The sequence below is a fragment of the Cynocephalus volans genome, chromosome 1 (assembly GCF_027409185.1).
Source record: "Cynocephalus volans isolate mCynVol1 chromosome 1, mCynVol1.pri, whole genome shotgun sequence".
Taxonomy (NCBI): domain Eukaryota; kingdom Metazoa; phylum Chordata; class Mammalia; order Dermoptera; family Cynocephalidae; genus Cynocephalus; species Cynocephalus volans.
Genome location: NC_084460.1, coordinates 36,039,347 through 36,060,617, shown reverse-complemented (window position 1 = coordinate 36,060,617; position 21,271 = coordinate 36,039,347). Strand labels below are relative to the sequence as shown.

The 21,271-nt window shown below is 52.7% G+C and overlaps 1 protein-coding gene across 1 annotated transcript; it reads left to right on the top strand.

Annotated features, from left to right (window-relative positions):
* Positions 1-7,895: 7,895 nt before the first annotated feature.
* MAFB (MAF bZIP transcription factor B) lies at positions 7,896-10,778 on the top strand. Its single transcript, XM_063105090.1, has one exon. It carries the CDS (start codon positions 7,896-7,898, stop codon positions 8,865-8,867), a length of 972 nt encoding a protein of 323 aa, XP_062961160.1. The 3' UTR covers positions 8,868-10,778.
* Positions 10,779-21,271: the final 10,493 nt, after the last annotated feature.

Here is a 21,271-nt window from a genome sequence, read left to right as displayed (position 1 = left end):
TTGTCTGTGCCTGGTTCATAGTCCCTGGCATTGAGAGCACCTTGTCTTCATGAGAGATGTAAGAGAATTAAGCATGCTGCTTAAATACCTTTGGGATTCTTTTTATTTCCATAAATATTTGCAGAGTACCTATTATATGCTGTCTGACAGTAAACCAAAAAAGATGCCTGCCCATGTGGAGATGATCTTCTAGCTCCATGACAGAGCTCTGACTCTTTGGTGCAGCATTCAAAGCCCTTCAAGTGTTGGCTCCTGCAGAAGCCTCCAACTCTATTTCCAGCCTCTCTGAAATAGCTTCCCAAGTGCCTGAGACAGTGCCTTTGCTCCATGCTTTTGCTTGGATTGGTCCTAATACCAGGCCCTCTGGCATTTCTGTGCTTAACAAATTTCATCTCAGCCTCCAAAGCCCTAGTCAAGTGTGACCTCCTCTCTGTAGCCTTATCTGCAACTCCTCTTCCCCCAATAGAACGAAAGGCTCATTTGCTTGAAATCTGCCAGCATCGTGGAAGAACTGCCATCACAACAACTTTCCAGCTACAACAGGAAGGTTTACAATTTCCTGGGGGCAAGGAAAGAAGCCATGTCCTTCCCTGGACTCTCATCTCCCAGCACTGGTTATGGAATTGACACAAAAATGAAAAACCATGATAAAATCCATTATTGGTTTGGCTCTGGGGAAACAGGTTACCCTCATATGTTTCTGATGGGAAATTAAATAGGTTTAATCTTGTTAGAGGCTAATTTGACAGTACTAAGATTGAAAATATACACATCTTTCAATCCAGCAGTTTCATTTCTTGCTTTCTAGAGAAATGCTTGCACATGTGCAAAAAGAAGCATGTAAAAAGCTGTTAGTTGCAGCATTGTTTGCAATAGTGAAAGATTACAAATAGCTTAAATGTCTGCCAATATGGGCTGGATAAAAAACTTCAGGGCATCCATCGAATGGAATGCCATGCATTAGTTAAAAAAAAAGAAGTAGATCTCAGTGTATTGACACAGAAGTTGCTGAGTAAAAATAAAAAAGCAAGCTGTAGCTCTAGACATAGATGTTAAAACTACATTGTTGCATTTTTTACAATGAGAAAGTGGTCTGTATATCTTGTATAATTCATTTTAAGAAGAAGAAGGGAAAAAAAGAGACTGAGTGACCACAGCAGCTCCTGGCTAGACTGAGCCTGGGCTTTGGCACAACCAAACAGCATTATTACCTCCTCGGCCCCAGGCACCAGGTCCCCAGGCAGTGTGAGGGTGCCACCACCTTCCCCTGCAACTAGAAATTTTCTCCCCAAGCTCTGATGAGCACGTGGTGGGAAGCTAGACCTCTGGGCCCCTGACAAACATCCAGACAGAGGAGGGGGAAAGCAGGGAGGCAGGTGGGGTGGGATGACTCAAACCATCCACATTCCCTGAGTTGGTTTTTGGTCTCAGGAAGGAGTAAGGATTGGTTCACAAATAACTGTTAACTAAGGAGAGAAGGGTGCTGTAGGGTGTGCATCAAAGGCCTGAGGATTCTGAGACATCACACTGTCAGGGAGTGTCAGCATTTGCCTAGCTGTTCGTTTGTTCGTTCATTCATTCATTCATTCATTCATTCCACAACTATAACTGAGTTCCTCCTGGTGTGGGCATTGCACTGGCTATTGGGGACACAGCAACTCCAACTCCTGGAGACTTCATCCAGGAGCTCAAAATCATGCTCCATCTAGTTTCTTAGAGTGTGTTTCTTGCCCCTCCCTGGCATCAGAATTATCCAGGGAACTTATTAAAATGTAAACTCCTGGGCTCTGTTCAGACCTATAAAGTCAGACTGTGGCTCAGAAATGTTTGTAACGCTTTTCTCAAGTGAAAAACATTTGGACTAGCTGACCAAACCATTTCCTTGAACTTCCCTGTGTCATTTCCTAAGGCCTCTCCCAAAGGTCTATTCTGATCCAGCTTGAAGAAGGGATAGTGGTACAGGCACTGCCTTATGACTCCAATGTGTGTGATTTCTCTAGAAAAACCAGGACTTTGTCCTTGCTAGTAGGCTCTTCTCCCCATCCACATGCCCAGGTACAACCATTTCCTTCTGAGGCCTGGGAAGATCCACAGACCATCTTTCCTAGAAACAAGAGATTGATTCATGCTCAGGGGTTGGGTGTGTGTGTGCAAAGGCCTGGTGGCAGAACACAGCTTGGGCTGTAAAAGAACTTCAAGTCAGTGTGCCTGGAGGATTGTGTGTGTGTGGGGGGGAGAATACAACGAGAGATGAGGTGGGAAAAGTTGGCAGGAGCAGATTATTCAGGGCCTGGAGGAAATGTTAAGGCGTTTGGTTCTTTTTCCAAGAGTCAAAGGAATTTATAGTTAAGCCAGGAGGTGGCAGAGGGGAGGGTAGAATGATAAGATTCATATAATGTGAAAACTGGGCCTATTCTTTTGTGTAGAAGCAGAACCAAGTCCTTGGCAGGGACTTGGTACTTGGTAGGGCTGTGACCTGAACAAAATCACTAATTCTGTAGAGAGTTGGAAAGCCTGACCCAGAGAGCAGCTGGAGAAATGTGCTGACACCTGGGTCCTTGGGATACTACCCACTTGAGATAGAGACCACACATTTCATGGTATGCAGAGCACTGGACTTGGGGCTGGAAGTTCCAGCTCTTCACTGCCGTGTAACTAAAGAAATCACTTAACCTCTCAGAGCCTTGTTCTTTGTGTAAGATGTGGGTAATCCTTCTCATCTCATAGGGCAGTGTGAGGACCGAATGAGCAGATATGCATAAAGCTCTTAAAACACTACTATACATCTATATCTATCTACCTACCTACCTGCCTACCTATCTCCGTAAAATAGAGATAATAACATTTGCTACCTGATAGGGTTATGAGAATTGAATGAAAAAGTGAATGATAAAGTCTTTGCAAATCTCTGTTCAAATGGGAATGAATATTATTATTATTAAATATCACATCTATATTGGAGGCAATACTGCCCAGTGGTTATCTAATGTAGTGCTGTCCAATAGAAATAGAATGTGAACCACAAAAATAACCTAAAATGTGGGTACCAGGAGGGAGCCAGAGTTATACTGACTGCAGAAACTTCTTTTTATGAAACTTATGAAAGGTGAAGTAGTTTTAATAATAAACTCCCACTCCTAAGTGTGTGTGTGGGTGTGTGTGGAGGGGTGGTCCATGGTCCCCAGGGGAGGCAGCCAGGGTAAGGGCTCTACAGTCAGTATAACGCTGGCACCTGCTGAGTCCTTTGGATGCCTAAAGGCTACTAGGACCCAGAACCTCAAGAATATTTTTTTGTAAGTACTGGGTTGGAATCTGATTGTGGGGCAGGGGAAAGAGGAAGTGACAGCTGCCTTTAGGAAAAAGGAAGAGGAAGGGCAGAAAAACCTCCTGCTCCTTGGTAAGCCACAGATTTGGGGAGGCTCCAAGGAACTGGGAGCAACAGAACATCTTCCCACTGAGACGCTGAAAAGTGGGAAAGACCTCAGGGATACTTGGAAGAAACAGGTGACACTATGAGTGCCTCAGCATGAGGCAAACACAGAAGGCAGACTCCGGGGGGCGGGGGGCAAGGAGTTCTCTCCTTGGCAGAACTCTGCCCTGTGGCCTTTAGGATCACTAGCCTCTGCTTGGCGACCTGGGATAGTACAGCCTTGCTACCCACCAGGCTCTGAGGCTGGGAGTTTGGAGCTCCTGCATCTTGCTGCTTTGCCTCCCCACCCAACACACACACGCGTGAACACACACACACACACACACACACACACACACACACACACACACACACACACACACACACACACACACACACACACACACCCCTCCCGCACGCCTCCAACCTCACCCACGCTCGCACAGGGATGCACACACACACACACACACACACACACACACACACACACACACACACACACACACACACACCCCTCCCGCACGCCTCCAACCTCACCCACGCTCGCACAGGGATGCTCACCAAACACCTGCAGCCCTCAGGGAAACGATGGGGTGAACCCGGCGGGCCAAATGCAGATTCCAGGACAGCCGCTCTGTTCCGGAGGCGCACGTGGAAGTGCGCCGCGGGGTCGCTCTCCAGTCACCCACTCAGTTGAAAAGGGGAGGACAGGGGCAGCGCGGCCAACCTCGTGCCCTGCGGCTGGCAGTGGGCTCCACACTCCCTTAGGGAATAACCACTTCCCTCATCTCCACTTTGAGTGCCCCAGGCTCTGCAGCAGCTGGGACAGGCAGAAACTCCTCCGTCACCATTTGTAACTAAAGAATCCCAAGATGGTGCGACCGGGATGCAAAGCCTCAGGCCCAACCTGGGAAGGGTTGAGGGGGTAGCTTTGGGGTGAAACTCTCGAATCGGAATTTTGGCTAGCACTAGCTGTTCAGTAGAGAGAGGCTTTGGCCGCCACCGATCCTCGGCTTTCCTTTCCTTCAAGGAAGCTCAGGACTCTGCGCACTGCTCTTGTGTCTCCTGGCCTCTTTCTCTTCGCTTCTCCTCCTCAACTCTTCACTTTTTCTTGCACCATCCCTTCTCTTTTTCCAGGGTGTCTGACTCCCAGTCAATGGGTATACAGCAGCCGGTCCCCTTCTCCACCTGTCTTTTAGGGATGGGGTGCAGCCTCCGGATACTGCTGTATCCATGACGGGGAGTCCGGCACGCTGATTCAGAACCCCGGCCCGCAGAGGCTGTGGCCCGCGGTGGCAGTCTGGAGCAGAAGGCAGCAGGGCCTGGGGCTCCGCGACCCTGCAGAGAAACGCGGCAGGAGCCGGGGTCGGGGGAGGCCGGGCCAAGAAGTGGGGTCGGCTGCCCTGCAGCGGCCTTCACTCCCCGGGGCAACTTGCGTGTCCCGGTCACTCACCCGTGGCCTAGCAGGGGTGGGGCTCTTTCCAACTTTTTGGTGGGGGTGGTTGGGGACTGGGGAGAAGAGGGAGTGGCTACGAAACGGATCTTGGGGGAGGTGAACCTAGGGACCTACAGAGAGATCTCAGTCAAAGCCCAGGGGGAGCGAGTGACCGCAACAGAGACAGAGGCACTGGGACAAAGAGGAGCGCGCTTGCCCAGACAAAGCTCAGGTCCTAGAGACCCTGAGACGGCGGCAGGACACCCGCAGAACAGGAGATTTGGAACCACAGAGCTGGGGCCGCAGGAACTCCCAGGACCTTGACGGGCCACGCTCTTGAGAGTCGGGTCTGGGTCGTCTATGGCTAGGGTCAGGCAGACGGAGGGGACACTCGGGGACAGGGTCAGCCCGGCCGCCCGGCCGCCTTAGCGAGAGCTCAGAGGGCCGCAGTGTCAGGCGCAGGCTGGGAGCCGCGGGTGTCTGTCTTATGGCCCGGAGGGAGGGCGCTGCCGGCTCGGGTTCAGTGAGCTGCACCGAGAGAGCTCGGTGTGTTTGTCCAGCGTGGCCGGAGCCATAGTCTGCACAGAGCCAAGACGGCCGGTCCAGGGTGACCTCCGAACGTTCCCCACTGAGCCGCGGTCAGAGTGTGTGCTCACCGCGTACGAACGCGACGGGGACACTTACGGGGCGGGTGCGTGTCGCCAGCGCCTGGCTTTGGGCAAGGGCGGCGCAGCGACACGGCCCAGGCTCTCTCCCCAGGCAGCCAAATCGTTTCTGCGGAGAGCGCGCTTCTCGAAGAGGGTTGCAGACGGGCTCTCTCAGCATTATAGTCGCTGGTCCAAACCTTTAAGTTCCAGTTTTAGTTAAAATACATTCATTTTATTATAAATAGGCGGCCCCAAACCACACCCTATCCCAACCTCTTTGAGGGCGCAAGAGAATAGAGGGTTTTCAGACTAACTGGAGGCAAATATTTTACCTTCTAATACTCAAAAAGACATGGCCGCGTCCGCATTGGTGTGGCCCACTTGACCCTTACGCGAGGCGTCAGTCGTGCTGGTCCCGCGCAGACAGTGGCCCGGACACGCTCACCCAGTGTGCACGTTTCTCCTGCCTTTCGCTGCGCGCCCAAAGCTGAAAAACAGAAGGCGACGCGGGAGGCGGGTCGGGTCTCCGGGTCCTGCGAATTCGAGATTTATCCGGTTTCGACGCCTGGGCCAGGGTCTCTGGAAGGACCCCTTATTTCCGGCCATCCCGAACCCCGGTAGGGAGGGTGCGCTGCGCCCGAGCCCTGTCTGGATGCTTAGTGCGGTGAGCTCAGGTCTCCCCGTCTGCGCTCCGGGGAGGTTTCTCACCGGACAGCCCTAGGTCCCCATCTGTGGCATTTCCACTTTCGGCCACCGGTACCCCCAGCCCAGGACCTTCCCGCACGGGGAGCAGCCGATAGGCAGCCCCGAAGGCTGGGAAACGGAATTCAGCGAGGGAGACCAGCGCGAGGCTCTCAGCTGAGTCGAAAGACGAGACCGGAGGACCTGTGCGCGGCTCGAGGGGAACCTATCCTGGGCTCCGGTGCACACAGAGCCTGCGTCCTGGGCTGGCTCGGGTTGGGCCAGGTAGGAAGACCTGGCTGGTTCCGAGGCGCCGTCCAAGCCTTCGGGCCGTGTGCCGGGCGGTTCGGGACGCCTTTGCGCGCAGTGGCCACTTGGGGTCGCACTTTATGCCTGTTTGAGCCTCTCCACCGCGGGCTGACGCCGGGATCTGCTTAATCGTTACAAAACGTTCAAACAAAAACAGGGCCCGTTCCCCAGCAGCGGAGAGCCACCCGGAGCACAGTCCCGGGCTGGCCTCGACCCTGAGCCTCGGAGTGCTCAGGGTTCCGTGCGTCTGGCGAGGGAAAGGGATTCAGAGCCTTTTAGTCAATCCTTTTCCCGTTGCCTTCATCGCGGGCATTGGGGGATGGGGTGAGCGCCGGGAGCGGCGGGGCCAGTGGAGTCGTATCTCTGGGCTCGGCCACCGCACCCACAAAGAGGGGAATGGTCCCCGCTTGGCCCGAGAAAGGTCCCTTGAGGTTGAGTTGGGTCTGAACACAACTCTTGGAACCGAACTCCGCCCCCCCCCCCCCGCCCCAACACACGAATACGCGCAGACCTCCAGAAACACAGGCACGCACGGCGCTCACACAGCCCGCAGCCGTGAGGACACAGAGCGTCGCCCACTGGGCGGGGGCCGCTTGGGAACAAAGGGCCCGGGAGGCGACGTCCCGGCGCTCATTCTGAGCCTCCTTGGGGGTTGACACGGGCTGGCTGGGGGTGCAAAGGGTATTGAGGGAGGCGAGCGCGCGAGGGGTGGAAGCGGCGCTTTGGCCCAAAGGTGGGGCGCTCACGGAGGCGAGCGTGCGGGGGCCGGGACCTGGAGGGCGTGGGGGGTTGGGCTCAGGCCGGCCGTCCCACTCGGCTCCAGTCCTGTGCCAGGCCTCGGCGGCTCCCGGGCGGCTCAGGCCGCCAGTCAGCTGACGCGGGGGGCGGGGGAGCTGTCAGGCGCGCCCCGCCCTGCGCCGCTGGGCCGCGGGGGCCGTGCAGCCATTGGCCAGCGTGCCGGGCCGACCGGGCCCCCGCGCCCCGGTGACATCAGGAAGGCATAAAAGGCGGCGGCGGCGCCGGATCCAGCACAGCTGCACCGCCAGGCTGCGAGCGGCTGTGAGGGAGAGAGCCCGAGAGCGAGAGAGCGAGAGAGCTAGCGGCGGGCGCTCGCCCCGCGCCTCCCCTCTGCCCCACAGCGCGCCCCGCTTGCCTCTCCACCCCATCCGGCTTGACCCGGCCCGGTCCCGGCGCTGCCACAGCCCGGAGCTCTGGGGCGGCGCAGGCAGCCTCGGGACTCTCCGGCGCGCCGCCGCGTCCCCAGACAAAGGCTTGGCCGGCGGCCCCGGCCCGCTGCGCCCTCAGCTCCCCGCCTCCCCGGCTCGCCGCTCTTCGCCCCCGCGCTTGGCTCGGCGCGCCCCGGCCGGCCGCAAAGTTTCCCGTGCGGCAGCGGCGGCTGCGCCTCGCGTCAGCGATGGCCGCGGAGCTGAGCATGGGGCCAGAGCTGCCCACCAGCCCGCTGGCCATGGAGTACGTCAACGACTTCGACCTGCTCAAGTTCGACGTGAAGAAGGAGCCGCTGGGGCGCGCGGAGCGTCCGGGCCGGCCCTGCACGCGTCTGCAGCCAGCCGGCTCGGTGTCGTCCACACCGCTCAGCACGCCGTGTAGCTCGGTGCCCTCGTCGCCCAGCTTCAGCCCGACCGAACAGAAGACGCACCTCGAGGACCTGTACTGGATGGCGAGCAACTACCAGCAGATGAACCCCGAGGCGCTCAACTTGACGCCCGAGGACGCGGTGGAGGCACTGATCGGCTCGCACCCGGTGCCACAGCCGCTGCAGAGCTTCGACGGCTTTCGCAGCGCGCACCACCACCACCACCACCACCATCCTCACCCGCACCACGCATACCCGGGCGCTGGCGTGGCCCACGACGAGCTGGGTCCGCACGCGCACCCGCACCATCACCATCATCACCAAGCATCGCCGCCGCCGTCCAGCGCCGCCAGCCCGGGGCAGCAGCTGCCCACCAGCCACCCCGGGCCCGGGCCGCACGCGGCGGCCGCGGCCACGGCTGCAGGCGGCAACGGCAGCGTGGAGGACCGCTTCTCCGACGACCAGCTCGTGTCCATGTCCGTGCGCGAGCTGAACCGCCACCTGCGGGGCTTCACCAAGGACGAGGTGATCCGCCTGAAGCAGAAGCGGCGGACCCTGAAGAACCGGGGCTACGCCCAGTCATGCAGGTATAAACGCGTCCAGCAGAAACACCACCTGGAGAACGAGAAGACGCAGCTCATTCAGCAGGTGGAGCAGCTTAAGCAGGAGGTGTCCCGGCTGGCCCGCGAGAGAGACGCCTACAAGGTCAAGTGCGAGAAACTCGCCAACTCCGGCTTCAGGGAGGCGGGCTCCACCAGCGACAGCCCCTCCTCTCCCGAGTTCTTTCTGTGAGTCGTGGCCGGTCCCGGCCCCCGCCCTTGCCCCTGCCTGGACTCCCCGTCCCGTGTCCCCAGCCCCGGACTCCCCCGGACCCTGTTCCTGCCACGGCCCCAGCCTTGACCTGTTTGACTTGAGTGAGAGGGAGGAAGGGCGCGCGGGCCGCGGACGACCTGCGGGCGCGCGGGCGGGCAGGGGACCTTGGCGAAGGCGAAAGTAGCGCGCGCCAGCGCCGCCTCCTACACTCGAGCAGAGCCAGAGAGAGATGAGAGGGTGGGAGGTCCCGGAGCAACTTTTCTCCAGGCTGGAGGGCGGCGAGGCATAGTCCCTAAGAGTCGCCAAGGCCATCTAGAGACTTCTGGCTTTCTGAACTTTGTGCGTTAAGCCGGGGCCGCTGCTTCGCGGCGGGAACGTAGTCCGCCCCAGGAAGAGAGCAGCGAGGAGAGGAGAGAGAGACCCCGGTGTCCCGAAAGGCGCGAGGCGAGGCTGAGGGAAGGAAGGACAGACGGACCTGTCTGTTCAGAGTCCGAAGAACACTGGCACTCAGCCCCGAGACGCGGTCCTCAGTTAGGACGTTCGGCGCGCAAATCTCATCAGTTTTATTGCCTGCTCGATTATATAGAAAAAAAAAAATACAAAAATCTGCATTAAAAATATTAATCCTGCATGCTGGACATGTATGGTAATAATTTCTATTTTGTACCATTTTCTTGTTTAACTTTAGCATGTTGTTGATCATGGATCATAACCCCCTTGTTTCCTTGGGTGAGAAGGGATCGCAGTTCGGAAACTCCCGCAGCTGCGTGCCGGGTTTCTGTCCCGGCTGTCGGCTTGTAAATACCCGCCCCGCCAAACCGCACAGAGAACGTGGCAGCAAGCTGAGTGTCTTTGTTGGGGTTTATTATTATGGCATTTTTGTTTGCAAGTTAAAAAAAAAAAAATGTTCAGGACATTTTGCTTCAGAAAACAACTTTGTCTTGGGGCACCTTTGGAAGTTAGGTGTTTCTTCCCTTCCCCTGTCTTCATTCGGTCCTCGTTTCCCTCCCTCTTTACTTTTCAATTTTGTTGGTGTGGAGAGGACTGGGGTCTCCGGTACCGAGTAGAAGGGCAGGCAGCTGCGGAGTTTGCATCCCGGAGGCCCGCGCGTGGACTCACTACCCGCCTTGCCTTACTGCCAAATTGACACCCCTAACAAGAAAGGAAAGGAAAACAGATATTTTCCTCTGCTTTTTATTGTAACCTAAATAGCCCCAAGGTCCCTTCGAAACCCTCCAGGTCCCGCATTAGTTGCAGGGGCCTTAGCGCTTTTAGGGCGAGCGGCTTCGCTTTCCCTGACTACGCGGTGACTAAAGCTTGCCTTGAACCAACCACCACGCTCAGAGTGTACCGGAGACCCAAACATTGGCAAGTAAGTTTTCAACTCTCAAGTACGCTCTTTAGACCAACACATTATGTGTTTCTTTCCCTGCTTTTGAAACAGCAGGAAGAGTTATTAGTGATGTCCCCCTCGTCCCCCTCCTCCCCCTTCTGTTGTATAGTAGTTATAGGGACGATCTGGGTGTTTTTCTTTATTATTACTTTTTTTTTTTTTTCCTGCAGGTCAGTAAAAGGGTTTAAGTTGCACTGACAAAAATACCAAAATGAAAGCATATTTTTTAGTTCCCATTTGAAATTGCTGGCGCTGCTGGCCGGATGCATTTTTGAGTTTGTATTAGTTGATAAATTAACAGTAATAACAAGATTGTATGAACCCGCATGGTGCTTGCAGTTTTAAATATTGTGGATATTCGTCCTGCATCAGAAACGAGCTTCAGTTTTTACGGATTCAACTGTGTTGAAATCAAACTTGCCGCAACAGAAATTGTTTTTATTTCATGTAAAATAAGGGATCAATTTCAAACCCTGCTTATGATATGAAAATATTAAACCCTAGTCTATTGTAGTTTTATTCAGACTGGTTTCTGTTTTTTGGTTATTAAAATGGTTTCCTATTTTGCTTATTAAAACCATGGAAATGGTGTTTATTTAGAGGCTTCCGCGTTCATATGACTTCGACTTTCTTCTCTTGCTTCTTCAAGGGTTGCACCGACTTTGGGACACTCTCACCCCCCTGGCCAATGGAAAAGTAAACCGAGCCAGGGAAAATCTGTCTCCTGAGTGTGTGAGTGAGTGTGTGCGTACATGAGCCTCAAATATGTTCTCTGCTTTTCACCCTAGGTACAGACCCCGGTCAAGAGCCGGTTTGTGAGCCAAGACAGTGCAGCTCCAAAAGGCCTTGGAGTCCTTGCGAAAGGGTTATGCACCGCAATTTCGGCGCTTTCAGTCTTGGCTGTTAGGATTGGCCTGCTAGCTTGTCTGCTCTGAGGTGACTGGTAGAGACTAGGAAGCCAGGAGCTGCCATCCTGATGGGGAAACAGGGTCTCCTTGGTGCTCAAGCCCAGGCAACCCCCTGCCCTTGTGCTCCTGCCTGGGCTGTGTGCATTTCTTACTTTCTCTTGTCCAGGTCAGCTCTCTGGGAGCAACTGGTTGCCCAGAGCTAGAATACCTGCTCTGAAGAGAGACCTATTCCCTTCCCTCCAAGGCTGGTGGAAGTAGGTATAACCCAGCACCAGATCTTGGCGTGCATGACTTTCCAGACAAGAAGTCCCTCCATGTGGACTTTTTTGGGGGGGTGGTGGTGGTGGTGGGGTAATATGCACCAGCAGCTTATGCCTGGAGCCCTCAGCCCCACAGAGGGGCACTGCATGGCCTGGCTTGGATTTCAGTGGCTCCTCACATCAGGAGTTGAAGGGATTTGGGTCAGCCTTCTAGTGCAGCAGCCCCAATTGCAGCTTGGAGATTCCCCCACTGGGAGGTGGCCCTAGAATCTTCTCTTTTCCTGATTTTTGGATGAGTGGTGCCCACTTAGGTCAGCCCAAACCCCTCCCAGCTTCTTCAGAATCCCACTATAACTCAGGGCTGGTCTCAGACACCTCTGGGAGGTGGAGTAGGAAAACCAAACTCCAGTAGAATTCTCTGCTCCTTTGGCAGTGACTGCCTCCAAGGGGCTTCCAGTCTCCTTGGACTCAATATCTGCAGTCCGAGAGGCCCAGCCTTTCAGCCCTGGGATTCTCTGGCCCGCAGTTCCTAATGTGAAATTTCAGGACTCGAAAATGGGGAAGTGTAGGAGACCCAAGCAGTGGAGCCCCAGCCGGGAACCTCAGCTGGGTGGGGCTGGGAGAAGAAAGGGGAGAGTGAAACTAGCTGGGAATAATAGATTGTGGCCTGGATTCCTGGAAGCCAGGGGGTGGTAGTAGGTGGGGTCTGGGGAAGAGAAGAGGGAACCTAAAAAGTAAGGATACAAATAATAACAGTAATTTACATTTATACAGTGCTTGGTATTATTTAGTAGGGGAGAAGCTCAGGATTCTAGCTCGAATTTAATTCCAAGGCCCAGTTCATTTCACCAACCAAAAGGCGTGTCTGGCAGGAAAGGTTTTGGCTGTGATCTGGGAGGAGGAGGCAGCTGAGCCTGGCTGTGGGATAACTTTGCGGTGCACTGTGAAGGAGCAAGGGGATATGATTAGTTGGGTAATTACATATGCAAATGATTCTGCACGGAACATTCCCGCATGAACAAACGTATCCCCTTTGGGGCGAAAGAGGCCTCAGTCAGGTGATGTGCCAGAAGAAACTTTACTAGGTGGCTCCGAGGACCAAGGGGGATCACAGACTTCTTGTGGTGGAGGTCCTAAACTCCGTGGCCTGACTCCCTTCAGAATTACCCGAGGAGTCGGGACTGGCCTCCTTCACCGCTAGAGTCACCTAGACATTGAGAAAAGCCTCCTCTGAGATGGGGAGGGTTACAAACTCCAGAGCACTGGTCTTCTTTCCCTAGGGCCCAGAGACACAGACACTGACCCAGTGACCGACCCACACCACCATTCCATCCGGAAGGACAAGGTGGCTCAGGCCAGTTCAGAGGGAACAACTGCAGGTGCATCTGGGAGAAGCTGACAATCCCACGACACACTGACACACAGATACATAGACACTCACAACCCGCACCCACACGGATGCCCAGCGCAGGCACTGTCAGTGCCGGCACCAGCGCACCGACTGAGCACCAACAGGCCGAGGGAGCACGCGGGCGAGAGCCGGGCAGGGCCGGCAGCTCCTCGGAGGAGGCCCGGGCTTGCGGAGCCTCCAGGGCGGGCTCGTGAAGCAGGCAAGCCCCGGCCACGTCTCCGCTCGCAGCAGCCTGCCGTCCCGACCCGCCGCGATGCCCCAGACCTGGCGCCCACAAGCCCAGAAAAAGCAAGCTGGGTCCCGCGGCTCCCGGGCTCGGCCACCCCGGCGGCACCCCGCCACGGTCATCCTCCTTTCGGTTCCCACCGCTCCCCGCGTGTCGCGGGTTTCTCTCGATCCTCCACGTCCCCGGCGGGAAATCCTCCCAGCGCCGGGAGTCTTCCAAGCCAGCACTGGTCGCAAGTAGACAGGCTGGCGCCTGCACCCGGAGACGCACGTGGGGACAGACAGACACACACACACACCCCGGGACGCACGCAGATGCACAGACAGGCCCCGGGACGGTGGCTCCGCGGCGGTCTCCGCTCCGGGCCGCGGCCCTGGCTGGAGAGGCCGCGGTCCAGGCCGGTGGGAAGCCCCTCTCTTGTGACCCCGATTCACGGGTGTGCGGGAGGCCGTGCCGTCTGGATCCGCCGCCGGCACCTTTGGCGAGGCGGGCCGGGGAAGGCGCTGGGTGCGGCTGCCGGGAGCTGCGGGTCCTCACACGCGCGGGAGGCGCGGGAGCAACGGCCCCCTTCCCCTGCCCTCTGGCGTCTTTTCTTCCTTCGCTACTTTCTATTCTTTTAGCCCTTCCGTCCTAACCTCTTCTGTTTCAGCAAACTTTCTCCTTCCGTTTCGTTTTCTCTTTTGCCTTTTATCCCGGCGCTGCCTGGCGGGGAAGGGCGACCGGGCCGTGAGGTATCTGGGGTGTGCGGAGAGGAATGAGCGGACGGAAAGGTAGGGTCGGGATTCCCGGAGCCACCGCGCAGCGCGGGTGCCAGGGCCACCTGCTCTGGGCTCTCGCCTTGATTGCTCCAGTTATCCAGCTTTCCCCTTCCATCCTTCCACCAGCAGCAAGGTTGGCTGGGGAGTGGCAGGGATTGGCATTCGGCTGGTGGGCGAGGGGGCAAATATTGGCTCTCTGGGTGAAAGGGATCTCTGGGGAAGCTGAGGCTGAGCCCGAGACCCAGATCCCTCTTTCAGTCACAATCATGCTTCCCTCACTCCCTGGGCATTTCTGTGGCAGGACAACCACCCCGCCTGTCAGAGGGCACACAACTCCTACCCTCCACTCCAGCCTGTGCCTGCCCAGAGTCCTCCCGGACCCACACTCACAGTGGGAGCTCCCAGGAACTACAGCAGACACACCAGGCTGGTCATGTGCCTTTGTCTGTGACCTAGAGTTACAGCTTCTGCAGCACCAGTCAAACTTCCTACCCCCTCACGCTACCATCCCCACTCCCCAAGCTCATTCTCTTCTGACCCTGGAAACAGTGGGTTCAGAGTTTCCAGTCATTCCTTTGCAGGCTTTCAGATGCAAAATGCAAATTCTGGGACCTTCTGTTTTCAGAAACGAAAACCCAGAACTGGCTTCTTGCGTAACTCTTCCCTCTGCAGCCTGCAGTCTGAAGGCCTGGCCTCTCATCCCAGAGATAGATGTGTTTGGATTTGTTATGTAAGGCAGGGAGGATTAGAGGTTTGCTCTGCCCCTCCTCCCCCCACCAAAATAAAAGTACGCAAAGGGCGCATCCTGTAGGCAGCATCTTTTCCAGCAGTAGCCTTCACAGAAGTCAGGCTGGTTGGAAAAGCCACTCTGTGCTGGTGACCAGCATAGTACACTCAGAACATAATCGAGCTGTGGTGAAGGGAAGAGTCCTGTGTCCAAGGTGTACCGTTCCACAAAACCAGCCACCAAGGGGCTTCCCAGACTGGGGCTTTCCTGGCCCAGAAGCCTAGCCTCCGTTTAGAGAAGCTAGTAGCCCTTGCTGATGCTGGAATCTTATCCTTTCTACAGTTCCTGCCCCTGGGCGCAGGTGTCTGGACCACGGAGAGCACCTCTTCCAGGTGGGGAGCACACATTCTCTATGCCCTCCATGCCTCCTCCGCATCCTGTATGCCTCCTCCATGTCCAAGCACCTTTACTGTGTTCTACATAAATTTTCCATGCCTAACATGTCTTCTTAGTGTTAATACCTTTCTCCATTGTCCTACACATGTTATCTTAACAGATGCAATTAGATAATAAAATCAGAAGAAATGAAATATAAGTTGCTGCTCCAATAAGAAAAATCACCTAGATGAATAATAAGGATTTGGTCTGAAGCAAAACTTAGTTTTAGCTGCCTCTCCACATTCTCTGCATGTGAAGTTACTTTCATGTAAAATAGCGGCCACTCAGTACACATTCTTTTTTATTTGTATTAAAAAGGGATGACGTCTTTCTGCTGGAGGGGCAGCTACAGAGGCAGTGGGAGGAGGCCTAGTACTTTCTGGAAGAAGACAGTTTCAGCAGAAGAAAGGAGAGGATGTCCACAAGTCCAGTATGACAGTCACCTGAGCCCCACACAGGAGAGGCGATGGTCTGGACTAGTCGGAGGGCTTAGCTCTGCCTGTCCCAAGTGGGCAAAGAAGGTACTTCTCAATGCAGAGCTCTGCATCTGCCCTCCTTTGTGTCCTGGGAGCCAGAGCCTGGTACATGTATTCCTTTCCATGGACAAGGGGCAGGCAGGTGACCGAGCAGAAGAGGTGTGGTCAAACCATGAGGATAGTCCCATTATGACATTTCACTTAATTCTACAAAGACTGGGCTACTATTATCTGCAGGTCAGGGATGGATAAACAAATCTCAGAGTGGTCATCTTTTGCTCAGTGTCACTCAGTGGAGGAACTAGAACTTGAATTCCCATCTATTTGATGCTGAAATTTGTATTTTTGCCACCAAGCTCTACAAGTCCCTTATCTGAAACACTTGGGTGGGTGGGTGGAGGAGTTTGGAGGGGTAGAAAATTGCCCTCTTTGGGACATTTTTCTTTCTAATTCCCTTTGCAGAAGGTAGTCACTTTCTTGAGGGTGTATTTCATGCTCTACCATCACAAGGCTCCCAGCCCAGGCAAGGAGAGGGGTAATAGGGACTTGGAGACACAGTAGGACAAACATGACCACAAAGTGTGTGTGTGTGTGTGTGTGTGTGTGTGTATGTGAAACATGACCACGAAGTGAGTGTGTGCATGTGTGTGTGTGTATGTGTGTGTTGGGAGTAGTGGAGGATGCCACTTTGGGCATCATTGTCTTAGAACATGGGTGCTGTTTGTAATTAATGTGTAGTCCTCTTACTTTTCATCTGCTCTAAATTGAACTTTCCAATAAATAAGTCATAGTTCCCAGAGCAAGTGTTTATAGAAGCAGCAGCCTCTAGGTGAGGCAGTTTTGATGGAATCATCCATAGTTTAATGAAAGCTGTTTCTGGGGTGAATGTGACGCTTTGGACTTGTATGTAAATATGCTTACACTCTTAGGGCAGGTGCATGCATAAACACACACGTGTACACACTTATGCTCACCTGCACAGAAGCTGGCATGTTATGTGCACACACATTAAAGCACAGAATCCACATGCACTCATTTGCTAAATACACTCTCATACTTATATACACACGTATATATGCACACCATTACATATACCCACATGCATTTATCCATGCCTATACGCATGCATGTCTAAATGCTCATGCACATGCATTTACACACTATGCATACAATGTTCACAATTATGCACATAGATGTATGGATTTATACTCACACTGAAACAGCTGATTGCATACGTATACATGCTTTCACAAAATGTGTATGGGTCTGTGTACATACTCACACGCATGCACATGCATGCACATACTTGCATGGATAATTGAACACTGACCTTCACATTCATTCACACACAAGCACCATGTAACAAGTGAAATGTGGCACTGACGGAGTTAATGAAGGCCCCAGACTCCCATAAATATTTATAGGAAGCACTCAAGCTCTCAAAGTGGGAGACAAAACCTCTCGCCACAAGCCCCCATAAATCACAAATCACACAGCTGCTGCATGTTACCTGTCAGAGTAACAGGGCTGTGCAGTACAGGACTTGCTCCATGAGGGCGGCCACATACGTGCTGGAACACACGGCACTCTCCACGCCTAGTCAGGCATCCCAGCAAATGTGCCAAGGCCAGTCCCCATTGCTGGGATTCTTCTGTGAGCAAAGGAAAGCATTTCAGTGCTGCTGCTGCTACTGTGGGTGCAGGGCTGGAGGATGGAAAGGCATTTCGTGAATATCTGAGACTTGGCTTCTTCAATAAAGACAGAAGTTATTCTGGAGGGACAGCACCTGGGGGCCTCAGTGAGGAGGTGGGTGCAAGAATGTGGTGGGGGTCCTGGGCTGAGTCAAGGTGTGGTGCACTAGGGACTTCAGCTTCAGGGGCTGCTCTCATCCACCAAACTCTTGGGTTCCAGGAACCTGCTGAATTGCAGTTCTCAGTTGCTTTAACCCTGTGTTTAGCAAATACTCTGCTTCCAGTCCTGCCACATAAAATCATTCATTCAATCATTCAGCAAATATTTGCTGTGTCTTCCATATGTTAGGTGCTAGGTGTTGGGAATACAACAATGAGCAAGAATAGAAGCAATCCCAGTCCCCATGGAATTTACAGTCTAATAGGAGAGAGAGACATCAGACAGATATTATACTAATAAGTGTACAATTTCAAGGATAGATAATGGCTATGGAGGAAAGCAACCTGGCCCCCAGACATCTATATGACAATGAAGCTGATGAATGCGAAAAAGAGTGGTCAGGGAGGATTTCCTAGAGGAAGTGATGTTTGAACTGAGAGCTAAAGTCTGAATAGAAGTTATATAAATCAAATGGATAGAGGAAGCACATTCTAGGTCAGTGCCATCTGATGGAACTTTCTGTGTTGGCAGAAGTTCGTTATATCTGTGCTGTCCAATAGGGTAGCCACTAGCCACGAGTGGCTATTAAACCCTGGAAATGTGGCTCATGCAGCTGAGAAACTAAATTTTAAATTGCATTTTGCCTTAACTTTAAAATAAATGTTCAGAGCCCTGTTCCCTCTCCGGTTTTCTCTACCTCTAGTTTCTCACCTCATTCACTCTGTTCCGGCCACACTGGCCACCTTACTGTTCCTGGAACAGGCTGGTTACTGTCCTTGCTCAGGGCATTTGCTGGAACTGTTCCCTCTGCCTGAACCACTCTTGCCCCCAGGTAAGCCTGTTGTAAACTTCCTCATCGCCTTCTAGTCCTTGTCCAAATCTTATCTCCTTGATGAGGCTTATCTCGGCCCCCCTACTTAATCTGGCAACCTGCCCCTTCCCCTCTCCCTGGGCACCCATGACCTGCCTTATTCTTCTGTACTATATTTCCTTTCCTCTCCTCTCCTCTTCCCCTGTAGCCCCAATCACCTTAGAATACTGGATTATTTATTCACCTACTGCTTATTTTCTGCCTCTGCCTGCCAGCACATAAGCTCTCTGAGGTCAGTGTCTGATGACCGTTTTGTTCACTGATGTTCCTAAGTACCACAAATGGTGCCTGGCACTTAGTAGGACCTCAACAACCCAATAATTAGTTGAATGAATATGTGTTATGCAAAATATATTTAAAGAGAACAAGGGTAATGTCTATGAAAGCATGGATTTGAGGTCCTGGCTTGCTCGCTCTATCTGTCTGTCTGTCTGTCTGTCTGTCTATCTATCTGTCTATCTATCTATCTGTCTATCTATCATCTATCTGTCTGTCTGTCTGTCTGTCTGTCTGTCATCTATCTATCACCTATCTCTATGTTTTCTGTTACATGAAAAATACATACTGCTAACATTTTTTTAGAAGCTTATTTGTGTATTATTCCTTAAAATCTTGTGTACCATCAGCGGTGCGCCTTGGGACACATTTTGGTGTCTGTGGGGAGGAAGGAGAGGCTGACATCTGATATGAGAGTTGAGGGGGTAGGTGGGAGGAGCACTGGGGTGGGACAGCAGGGAGGGGGGAGGTGTGTGTGTGTGTGGGGTGACAAAGCAGAGCTCAGCCTCCTTGTTTTCCCTTAGACCCTGGTGGGTCCCTCAGAGAAAACAGGAGGGGGATGGTGATCAGAGAAGGGTCTTGTGGGGATTCTGAAGGCGAAGAGCTAATCTGCTTTCCAACCAACCTCCCCTTCCTCAATTTATCCTTCTCCTAACTCTAACCTCATGCAAAAAACAGAAACAAAACCACCCCCCTCAAACAAACCACTCCTCCTCCTCGTTGCATTCTGAACTGACAAGAAGACCTCTTAAATACTTTTGTCCCCTTGACAAATTATTTTTAAAAAGAAATAATGTCTCTAAATCTGACATTTGTGATGATATTTTTTAAAAAGAAAACACTCCACAAATCAACAGCTCCCTTGTTTTAAGCATTGCTAGGGTTTGGAGAGCAGGCTGCTTGGTAGACACACTCTGTAAACATCCAGAGAAGATTGTATTCAGTGTTCACAAGTCAAAATCAACCTTCCCCAAGCTCCCACTTTCTGTTTCATCGACACAGGAAGAGGCTCTGAAAAAGCGGAACCCGGATGAAGGGAGACCGATGTGCTCGCAGGGGAACATTTCTTCTGGGTTATTAGGGCTGCGAAATGAAAACACTCTGTGAGCAGCCTCCCCACTCCCTTGTATTTCTCCAAAGGCTTTTGGCTCATTACCTCACACTGCAAGGGATCAGGCATAAATGTCAGCAGACCTATATCACAACTAGGTAAATAGAGTCAGGAGAACCTTGTCTCCAAGCAGAACAGGGAGAGGATGTGTCTCCAGGTGCCCGCTAATACCACCAGGCCAAGTGAACTGCTTTGAGTCCTTGTTCTGTTCTTGAGTAACAAGCTGGTTTCTTGGGTTCAAATCTGACATCACAGTGCCTCTCACATGCACCCTCCTAGCTATTTCCACCATGCACCTTTGTTTAAAATGACCCCACTTCCTTCTTGGTCGATTCCCAGAGTTAAAACTCACCTTCCAGGCTCTAGCCTACCCCTCTAAGATTTCCAGTGTCCTCTTTCAAAAACTTACTTCTGATCAGGTCACTGCCTTGTTTGCTTACCTGACAAGTTGTTGGTCCATCCTTGCTCCAGAAGAGAGCAGTGCTCCAAATTTCAGTTTCACCTAAACTGTGACTTTGGCAGTCTAAGGTGCTGAGCTCAGACACTAAAGCAGTTTGGGGAAGGTCAAAAGGCAGGAGCTAATTGCAGAGGCCCCTGGCAAGAGTCTGCCCTGGCCCTCAGATGACTTCTGAAGGGAAGCTCTATTTGCTTGCCTGTTGACGTATCCAGTCTCTGTCTCCTTCAGGGTCAACAGAGAGTGACCTTGGGTTACACCCTTTTGTATAATAGAAAAGTTACTTACCATGTGGACTATGGATACCATAGGTCTAAAAGATATTTCTTTTGCTTGAGGTCCCTAAAAAGGATGGCTGTGCTGTGCTGTCTTGGGTGGCCTACCTTCCTCTTTCGGCATGAGGAAGGAGAGTGCACCAGAACACTAAAAGGGTCAAAAAATCTTGCTTTCAAACAGTAGCAGCATTAGGTTAAATGTTTCGAAATTGTTGATATGTAACAGATTCATTCTGCAGATTATAGACCTGTGATCCCAAATATTCCAGGGCATATTATTAATGAGATGTTTTTTGGATAGCAGAGGAATTGGTGCTCACATGGACCCAGAAAGCAATCACTAAGAACACACCATGTCAGACTCATCCTATTTTCATCTTTGACTGATAGATCGGGGGTGTGGACTCAAAGATCCTTATTTTACAAACTCATTCCATATGCCAGGTACTATTAAATGTTTTACAGCTATTAACTCACATAACCCTCACAATAATCCTATGAGGTAGGGGGATATTTTTATCCTTATTTTCTGGGTGGGGAAATGGAATCACAGAGAGGTTAAGCAACTTGCCCAAGAATGCACAGCTAGTAAGTGGCGGCACTGGAATTCAAACCCAGGCAGTCTGCGTCTGGGGTCTATGTTTTCAACTATTATACTCTTATGAGACCAGGGGTTGGACGATAGGTGAGGTAGGTGAATTTGTAACTGGCCAAAGAAATGCTTCCAGGACTTTACTCAGTGAAGACTTGATTCTGAGAGGAGTACCCCTCGCACCCCCATCTCAGATCACCTTGCGTTCTCTTCTTTAGCCATCTGTGCTCCACTGGGGACATTGCTTTTAAATTAATGTTTTTTTTTCCTTGGATATTGGCAACTAGTCCTGCACAGATGGCTCCCCATCACCTCCAGGGCACACCCCCAGTTCTTCATCCTGGCTCCCGGGCCCT

Coding starts and splice junctions, on each gene's coding strand:
- MAFB (XM_063105090.1), top strand. CDS start 7,896: ATGGCCGCGGAGCTGAGCATGGGGCCAGAGCTGCCCACCAGCCCGCTG.